This window comes from Lathyrus oleraceus, chromosome 6 (assembly GCF_024323335.1).
Source record: "Lathyrus oleraceus cultivar Zhongwan6 chromosome 6, CAAS_Psat_ZW6_1.0, whole genome shotgun sequence".
NCBI lineage: Eukaryota > Viridiplantae > Streptophyta > Magnoliopsida > Fabales > Fabaceae > Lathyrus > Lathyrus oleraceus.
Genome location: NC_066584.1, coordinates 33,379,006 through 33,388,950, shown reverse-complemented (window position 1 = coordinate 33,388,950; position 9,945 = coordinate 33,379,006). Strand labels below are relative to the sequence as shown.

The 9,945-nt window shown below is 33.4% G+C and overlaps 1 protein-coding gene across 1 annotated transcript; it reads right to left on the bottom strand.

Moving 5' to 3' along the window:
• Positions 1–6,574: 6,574 nt before the first annotated feature.
• LOC127093850 (glucose-1-phosphate adenylyltransferase large subunit 1) lies at positions 6,575–9,013 on the bottom strand. Its single transcript, XM_051032751.1, has 12 exons — positions 8,726–9,013; positions 8,627–8,643; positions 8,514–8,577; positions 8,382–8,437; positions 8,171–8,264; positions 7,801–7,986; positions 7,647–7,727; positions 7,470–7,556; positions 7,269–7,373; positions 6,978–7,084; positions 6,829–6,889; positions 6,575–6,699 (listed from the first exon to the last, which is right to left on the bottom strand). Exons 1-12 carry the CDS (start codon positions 9,011–9,013, stop codon positions 6,598–6,600), a joined length of 1,248 nt encoding a protein of 415 aa, XP_050888708.1. The 3' UTR covers positions 6,575–6,597.
• Positions 9,014–9,945: the final 932 nt, after the last annotated feature.

The window sequence follows — 9,945 nt, the reverse complement described above, 5'->3', positions numbered from 1 at the left end:
TCAATTGCTTCTTTCCAAAAAGCAGAATCTCGAGACTTGATAGCTTCATCATACGTTCTTGGATCCTCTTCAATACTATAGCAATAATAATATTGAGTGTCAATCTGATCCTTTGATCCCTCAACTAAATATAGTTGGAAATCAGATCCATAAGATTTAGTTTTTCTAGCTCTTTTGCTCCTACGGGGTTCAAGTGCTTGACTTGGCACATCATTTGAATGATCATCTCTTAGAGATTCATCTGAAATAGGTATAGAGTCCTTTGGTCTAGGTACAGAGGAGAAACAGTTCTCATCAAATATGGCATCTCTCGATTCTATAATTGTGTTAATAGAGATCGAGTCATTAGGCTCTATAACATAGAACCTATAGGCCTTGGAGTGCTCGGCATATCCAACAAAGATGCAAGCTACACCCTTTTCACCCAAAGTTTTCCTTTTTGGGTCCGGGAGTCTAACCACGGCCCTACAACCCCAAACACGTAGAAATGTCAGGTTGGGTCGTTTCTTATACCAAAGTTCATATGGGGTAGTTTTGTTCCTTTTATTGGGAACTCTATTTAACAAATAGCATGCCGTTAACATGGCTTCTCCCCAAAATCCTTCACTCAGACCAGAGTAAGATAACATGGCATTCACCATTTCTTTTAGCACTCTATTTTTCCTTTCAGCCACACCATTTTGTTGAGGTGTGTAAGGAGCCGTAGTCTCATGAATGATTCCTACGGATTGGAAAAACACAGGATCATAATATTCACCACCTCTATCTGTGCGTAATGTTTTAATCAACACATTCTGTTGCACTTCAACTTCAGTTTTATAAATTTTGAATTTATCTAAGGCTTCGTCCTTAGCGTGCAACAAATAGACATAGCAGAATCTAGATGTGTCATCTATGAAAGTGACAAAATATTTTTTATGCCCTAATGATGGAGTAGCATGTAAATCACATAAATCACTATGTATCAACTCAAGAATGACAGATTTCCTTGTTATACTTTTAAATGGTTGCCTAGTTATCTTAGTTAACATGCAAGTTTTACACTTTTCTACATTTTTATCAAGATTAGGAATTAATTTATCTTTAGACATTTCATGCATTCTTTTATAATGTACATGTCCTAGACGAGCATGCCATAACGAAGAATTGATAATATTCGAAGAGGACATAAATACAGAACCAGAATCATTAGGAACTCCATTCAAATTCATCATAAACATACCATTATTATAATATCCAAATCCTACAAACACACCAGACTTTGATAATACATATTTATCTGATTCACACACTTGCTTGTATCCAAGCTTATTTAATACAGGGCCAGAAATTAAATTCTTTCGTAATTTAGGAACATACAAAACATTAAACAAAGTAATAGTTTTCCCGGAACTGAATTCTAACACCACGTTTCCTTTGCCTTCAACGGAAGCGAAGTGATCATCTCCCATGTAGAGGACAGAACCATCTTCCACTGGAACAAAAGTCTTGAACCAGAAACGATCCTTGCAAACATGTGTAGTGGCGCCAGAGTCAATCCACCATGCGGTAGCATCATCCTGCACATAAAATGCTTCAGAATTTAGTGAAACAGAATGTTTAATTAAACTATTCAAATCACGAATTGATTTCTGACCTTGGTTTTCGGATTGGTCCTTAGACCCCTTTCCTGAACCACTTGCATTCGCGTTATCGTGCTTTTTAACGAAGCGACAATCCCTCTTGAAGTGGCCTGTTTTACCACACTTCCAGCATTCTAATTTCGGTTTCTTGTTAGCACCGAAACTGCCCTTATTGTCCTTGAAAGCACGCTTCTTTCCTTTGTTTTTGTTGTTACCGTTCCTACCACCCTCTTCGATCATATTAACCGAGGGTCCAGCAATTTCTTTGCCTTTTCCTTTGTTATCCTCCTGCGCTCTTAGAGATTCTTCTATGCGCAAGTGACTTCCAAGTTGGATCAAAGACAGTTCGTCTTTTCCATGTTTCAGATTGTGTTTGAAATCTTTCCACGAAGGAGGCAACTTGTCTATGATGCTTGAGACAGATATTGTTTCATCCATATTTAATCCGTGTAGTGTGAACTGTCCAAGGATTCGGAGGAGTTCATTGAATTGTTCCATGACAGACCTTGATTCAACCATTTTGTAGTTGTTGAAATCAGTCACCAGAAACTTTTTACTGGATGAGTCCTCTGCCATGTACTTGGATTCGAGACAATCCCACAATTCCTTTGCAGATTCTATGTTTTGGTAAATATCAAATAAGGGATCAGACATACCGTTAAGAATGTGCCCTCTGCATATGTAGTCGTCGTTCTCCCACTTTGATCTGCGTCTCAGATTTTCAACTGTGTCATCTTCCCGAATTTCTGGAATCGGTGTAGATAGGACATGCACCACCTTCAACGTTGTCAACATGAAATGCATCTTCTTCTGCCAACGCCTGAAATCTTGTCCTTGAAACTTGTCCAATTTTCCGAAATTTCTGGTCATCTCCTTGACGGTGTTTCCTCCAGCCATGATTATCAGATGAATACTTTGTTCGTTTGTTTGATAATTAATTGATAATCCTGGATAATCTTCGAAGAATCGTGTTCGTTCACTTTCCGAACAAAGTATTTCGACCCTATTTATGCCTGGGTTCACGAAATCTTTGTGGGGATAATTCTTGAAGAAAGAATGTTTCTGGCAAAAGAAAGATTCTGGAACGTAGAATGGTTTTTGTGTGTAACCCTAAACCGAGGCCAGATTTCCCCCTTTTATAGGAGAACGAAAACTGAAAACGAAAAGTCATACCTTTTCAAGAAAAATGGTAATAACGGGTGCGGGGCAGCGCCCTTGGACCCCGGCAGGGCGCTGCCCCGCACCCCGCCAGGGGCTTCGCCCCTTGGAACCCCAGCGGGGCGCTGCCCCGCACCCCGCCAGGGGCTACGCCCCTTGGAACCCCGTTTTCAATTACTTGCAGTCAATTACACGTTGGCTCTACGAGCGTGCACTCCGCACTACTCCTAACTCGTTTCCAAGCTTTAACGCATAATTGCATCGGCCTATAGTAAATCTCATTACTACTAAAATCATGGGTGATACTAAAATCACCAACAAGTACTACCATTTTCTTCAACTTGTAACATCTAATCTTGGCTTATTCCTCAACTCAAATTATGTAACTAATATAATATATATATATATATATATATATATATATATATATATATATATATATATATATATATATATATATATATATATATATATATATATATATATATATATATATATATATATATATATATATATATATATATATATATATATATATATATATATATATATATATATTATTATCTGAATATTTATTAATTAATTTTATAATTTTCTTAACCAATTTTATAAATTATATTAATCAATTTTGATGGTTATTTGGAATTATTTTTTAATATCTAGATGTTTATTAATCAATTTTATATCCCATTAATTAATTTTTTATTTTTATTAATCAACTTTGATTTATCACTAAAAAATATTTTTAATATTTGAACGTTTATTAATCAACTTCGTCATTTCATTAATCAATCTTTTATATTTAATTGATTAAATTTTCACTATTTTAAATCACTATTCATATGCACGATTTATAGCTATTGTTCACATGTAATGTTCATATATTGTTCATGTGTTATTCACAAATATATTATATTATTTTAAAATATACTATTTATCGTATTTATACGATAAATTGTATATATAGTATAAATATTTGATGTAGGAATAACCATCTCTCTCCTTATATATATATATATATATATATATATATATATATATATATATATATATATATATATATATATATATATATATATATATATATATATATATATATATAGATAGATAGATAGATAGATAGATAGATAGATAGATAGATAGATAGATAGAGAGAGATATTAATTACTATACACTGTCAGAGTAAAAAGTTTTATACAATCGATGCATCACCATCACCCGTTTGCATTACTTTATAGATTTTTAAAATAAAAATCAAACTTGTTTCAACATCCAACGGTTATGATCAACTGACGGTGTAAAATTCTTTTATATATATATATATATATATATATATATATATATATATATATATATATATATATATATATATATATATATATATATATATATAACCATGTAATTGCTACTTTTCTTTTTAAAACCTGTAGAGACAAATTCTACATTTTTTTAGCGCTGCAACTTCAACTTAATATAATATCCTGAACTCATTGCAAATTCACTTTCTATGAAATTAGTACTAAACAAACTAAAAAGATTTAAATCTAATTTCTAAATTCCAAAACACAATGTGTACCAGAGTTACCAAATAAAAAAATATGGCCACTTCTATGACAGATTTGTCATATGAATTTTAAAATTCAGGATCATAATAATGAGTTATAAACATTTAAATCAAATTTCAAACTGTCCCTAAACCAATACTTTGAGATTTTAAAAAGACTAGCTTACTTGTTCTAATTAATCAGTTAACTAGTTGCAATAGTATACATAATTAAATCATAAGAAATATCACTTTGTTTTACTTACCTATAATTATATAGGTCACTTCTTACTAATTAATCCAACTTTACTCTAATTTTTTTATTAATATAATTTAATTACTATTAATCAAATTAGGTTGTTATGGAAAGATGGTTAAAATTCAATTGTGAGTAATTAGTCTCACATGGACAAAAAATTGAGAAAATATTGAATCTATAAAAAAAATATCCAAATATTTAATTTTCTAAGATTTTTGATTAAGATATATAATCGAGATATCTTATAGTCCTAAACATTTAGTCCATATGTTTTTCTCCGAGATCTTGTGAAGTCTAATTCAAGTTATGATTTAAGAGAATATTTGCAACTATTGGGGCCATCAAGGACTACATTATCCATGCATTCTAAGAGAATCATCAACTTATCACTTAATCCATTGATTAACATATTTATGTCAAGCTCTTTTTTAAACACTAATCACATTATGATGGGTGAGAATTTATTCAACCACTAATGTAAAACTTGTCTTAAGCCATGAAGAAACTTATCGATCTTGCAAAGGAATCCAAATGCTTCTCCCTCAATGGAATAGCCTAAACACAGTTGCATGTAAACCTCTTATAACAAGTCGTCGTTTAAGAATGCATTGTTAGGGCTCAATTATTGACTGAGTTTGACTCAGACACAAAAGAAGAACATGGGGCAGAGGAGCCTAACATAGTTCAAGGGTATTTTTGTAATATAGATTCAACTTTAGATCAAGACATTACGTATCGATGTGGTTAAATATAAAATAATATGAATTAAATCATATTGAAAATAAGAAATAATATGGATTGGACAATCGAATCAGGAAAGGAAATAGAAGGGTTATCTGATTTGATAGTTGAATTAGATAAGTTATTAAACTAGTGAGAATCAGACTTAACCGATCAAAACCGATAAAAAACGGTGAACCGACGATTTTAGAAAATCGACAAATTAAATGTATTTTTTTTCATTGGACAAAAACGACACCGTTTTGATAATTTTAAAAAATACAATCAAAATATAAGTAGACTTTGTATTTTACATTATTTTGTTGTGGGCGGTGATTATTTTAAAATTTGAATTTAAATAATAAACTTGTAAAATTATGACATTTTTAAAATTTTAAATTTGACAGGTGTCGTGTTTTTTTTAGAGATCGAGTCAACTGGTTCGATCGATTTAATAATTATATAATTTTGTTATAGATATCGATTTATTCAAGTGAATTATCCCATTTATTCAAATAGATGATCTAATTTAATCCAGTTTAGTCATGCGGTTCAATCAATAACCCACTAATTTAACCAATAAATCAATGACTCACCCTCATCAATTTGATGACCAATCCTATTCTTAAATCATTAGGAGGAGAAAAAAATTGTTTTATATATAGAATAAAAAGGAGAAAATTTTGGTGTGGCTTTAGCCACACTATGACTTAAGGTAGTATTATATATATGGTTTGTAAAACTAAAACCCTAATTCATTTCAAGTATTAATACGGAACTATAAATTGCTATATAATTGTAGCCGTGTGCATATTTTTTCAAATTGAGTAAGCAAATATTGTCTTCATTAATTTGTGATATGTGATTTTATTTTTCTCTTTTGTTACTGTTTTTTTTCCAACTTGGGCGGGAATGGGAATGAGATCATAGTGTGAGTCAAATTTAGTAACGCGGATGATTTATTTGAGAGAGCACTACAACAAACAAGACCTTAGACAGCGCTTTTTTTAGCCTTAGACTGCGCTTTAAAGCGCTGTCTAAACCTCCGCTGCTAAAGGTTTAGACAGCGCTTTTTTAAATCTTAAAAGCGCTGTCTAAGCCCCCCCCCCCTTAGACAGCGCTTTGGCCAAAAGCGCTTTCTAAGACCCTCCTATTTTAATTTTTTTAGGTATACCTTAGACAGCGCTTTTCAAAAAGCGCTGTCTAAGCCCCCCCCCCCCCTAGACAGCGCTTTTGCCTAAAACGCTGTCTAAGGTATACGAAAATTTTTGAAGCTGGTTGGAATACTCTATAAGTCATATGATAGTGCCATCCTCTATTGTTGCCTTCTCCATCACGATTGTGATTCCTGATCGGATGTAAAAACCATCCCGAGGTCTATCTGCTTCTTGAACACCCTAAAAAACATTTCAATGGTAATACATCAGATACTTATGTTCGATCAGACGCATAGTTCGTGATGATCTTATGCTATAAAAGATATAACTAACAAAATGACATCAAATGTAAAAGAGAGTCATGCTCACATCTTTGTTCATGATGATGACATCTTTCCCAATCCTAGCATTCTTGTCTATTATACACTTCCTTCAACAAAGACAAGAAACAACAAATATCAAATGAATACCCAACATAATGAGTTCAATTGAAATGTGGTTACTGCAAGTAAGATTACCTGGTTTTGTTGTTCCTTCCAATCCCAATCGGAACCTTTCCCTCTGCTAGCTCAGAAGCAATTTCAGATTCGGTTTGGTAATAGTCTGCTCCCATCATTATAGTGTCCTGTAAAAGATTGTTTTAAAATTTAGGAATAGTATTTTATATATAGTGTTCAGAGTCTGTAACAAGAGTGTGCAAGACGGGTTACAACACAAAGTTTCTAATTTAGTCACAGTTAAACCGTGGAGTGAACACAATTTATAGCCTTGGTTCTATCGTTCTTGGTAAAGAAATCATTGTAGTTTACCTTGAGCTCAACGCCATAATCCAAACGCGAACGTTCACCCACAATGGAGTGTTGCACACTACATTCTCTCAGGAAACAGCCATGTGAGATTATTGCATCCACAATCTACAAAAGAGCAACTCAAACACGGCAACAACAAAAAATCTCGTGACACAAAGAGGTTAAAGATCGAACTTGGAAGAGAGATGATCATAGCCATACCCTGCATTTATCAATCTTCGTTGGTGGTAAGAATCTTGGAGATGTGAAAATAGGTGTCTTGGGATCATAAAATTTGAACATTGGGCTCTGCAAGAGTAGCATATATTAGTTTCATGATAGGAAGAAAATTTAAACAACATATTTCTAATTGCTCAATATCTTGATTCTTCAATGTACCTCTTCGGTAAGAGCCATGTTAGCATCGTAAAATGATCGTATTGTTCCAATGTCTTCCCAATAGTCTCCGAAAAAGAACGCCTGAGAGAAAGGTGAAATATTTTTATTACCTCCGGAAAGAATGGAGATATATTTATTGTCAAATTTCTCTTACTTGGACATTGTATTCCTTCACTGATGCTGGAATGATTTCAGATCCAAAGTCATTGGATGTGGGATACCTCCATTTCAGAAGCTTGAGTAAAACATCGGTCTTGAATACGTAAACCCCCATAGATGCAATAAATGGCGAAGCTATTGCATCTTGAGGTGACAATCCAAAAAGAGAGGTATCTACTTGCTGCACAGAAGTAACAAAAACTATTAGAGATAAAGTTAGTTATGAGTTAGTTAGATTAGTTATTCTTGTTATCTTCATTTTCATATAGAGTATTTTGTATTAGTTATCCGTTAATCGATGAGGTTATCGATAGGCAAGAAACTAAACTGTTTTACTTGAAATTTCATACATGTATAGAACTTACCATTGCTTTAAGATCAGCTCCCTTAGGTTTTTCTGAAAATTGGATGATGCGACCTCTGCTATCTACTTTGACTAATCCAAAGTCTGATGCGCGGCTGAAAATCGAGCAAATGGATATGAAACTTAGATAAAACTGAATTTGAAAAATATGTATTGTTACGAAAAAAGAATTAACATGCATACAAAGAAGACTCAATGTAACATTTTCATACCTGTCACCAACAGCAGCGCATGATACTGTAATATCCGCATTTCTGTCAATGTGACTCTGCTTATATGTTTCAAGACGATCAGAAAACACTGAAAATGAAATGAAGAAATTATGAAACAAATAAATTGAATACCTGCACAAGATCCATGTAATCCATTCTGTATAGATGATCTCCAGCCAAGATCCTTATCCTTATCCTTCCGCAACGGCCTCATCCTCACAAGATCCTTATCCTTCCGCAACGGCCTCATCCTCACAATAACCTACACAACATATACAGATACAAAATAAGAAACTGGATAATAAATTAACAAGATCTAAAAACCCTAAATGGATGAGAAAAACCTTAACGCCGGAATCGGTAGTTGCCGGGAGTGAATTTTCGGCGGCGATGGTGTCGAGAGCAAGTTTGCGTTTGAGAGGGTTGGAAGAAGGAGGTCTTGGTGGTAACGGACTCTTGGATTTGACATGGGAGGGGGAGTAAGGGACGATGATGTTGTGATTTGAAGGAGGATCGTTTTCTTTGGAGGGTTTGTGTTTGCGAGAAGAGGGTCTGGTTTTGGCGGAGCTGCTAGGGCTTGATGAAGATGGAAGCTCTGCTGTGTCCCTCGCTATTGGGTTTCTTGGAAGCATGAAGTGCTTTCCAAAAGCGCTTTCTAAACCCCCACCTTAGACAGCGCTTTTGGTTTTAATTTTTTTTTTAATTGAAAGACTTTAAACAGCGCTTTCTCAAAAGCGCTGACTAAGGTCTATATTTAAAAGCGCTTTCTAAAAGCGCTGTCTAAGGGGGGGTCTTAGACAGCGCTTTCTAAAAGCGTTGTCTAAGACCCCCCCTTAGACAGCGCTTTCATTATTTTTTTAGAACATTTTCCGTGTTTTATTTTTATTTTAACCTTAGACAGCGCTTTCTTTTAAAAGCGCTGTCTAAGATGCGCTGTTAAAAAACCTTTTTGGCGTAGTGGAGATTGTCAGAATTCAAGTGTGAACATTTAGTTTTATATCAACAAAAAATTAAAAAAATATTAATTAGATTTATAAGATAGGTGACTTTACACCTAATACTTTTAAATTTTGAATTAAATCTTATTGTCAATATCTCTTATAGATTTTAAATGTTTAGTCCATTGATACTATGTTGTTCTCTAATTCTCCAAATTATAATTGATGGGAATTTGTATAACTATTGTCCTGCAAAAAAATTTAAGCCATAGAGAGACTTGTTGATCTTGCAAACTAATTAGCCAATGTCCAACTGAACCACAACTCATTTATGTTGAACTGCCAAGGTAAGGTAAGGAGAATTCCAACAATAGTCAACTTGGCCACTCGAAAAATACATATAAAAAGCATTATTATGATATTATCCGATTGTGATTTATAATTAATTTTAGATGTAAACCTCTTCTAACAAATAATCTTTTAAGAATGCACTGTTAATGTCATGCACGTGAGATGCTATATTAATTTTATGCACACTTAAGATGCTATATTAATAATTTTTTGTTGGTATTGCTTTTTAAATAATAATATTTCATGTAATATATGTGTTGCAAAAGATAATGTTA

Coding starts and splice junctions, on each gene's coding strand:
- LOC127093850 (XM_051032751.1), bottom strand. CDS start 9,013: ATGCTTCCAAGAAACCCAATAGCGAGGGACACAGCAGAGCTTCCATCT. Junction 8,438..8,513: donor ATTACATGGATCTTGTGCAG/GTATTCAATTTA, acceptor ACATATAAGCAG/AGTCACATTGACAGAAATGC. Junction 7,557..7,646: donor ACATGGCTCTTACCGAAGAG/GTACATTGAAGA, acceptor CTACTCTTGCAG/AGCCCAATGTTCAAATTTTA.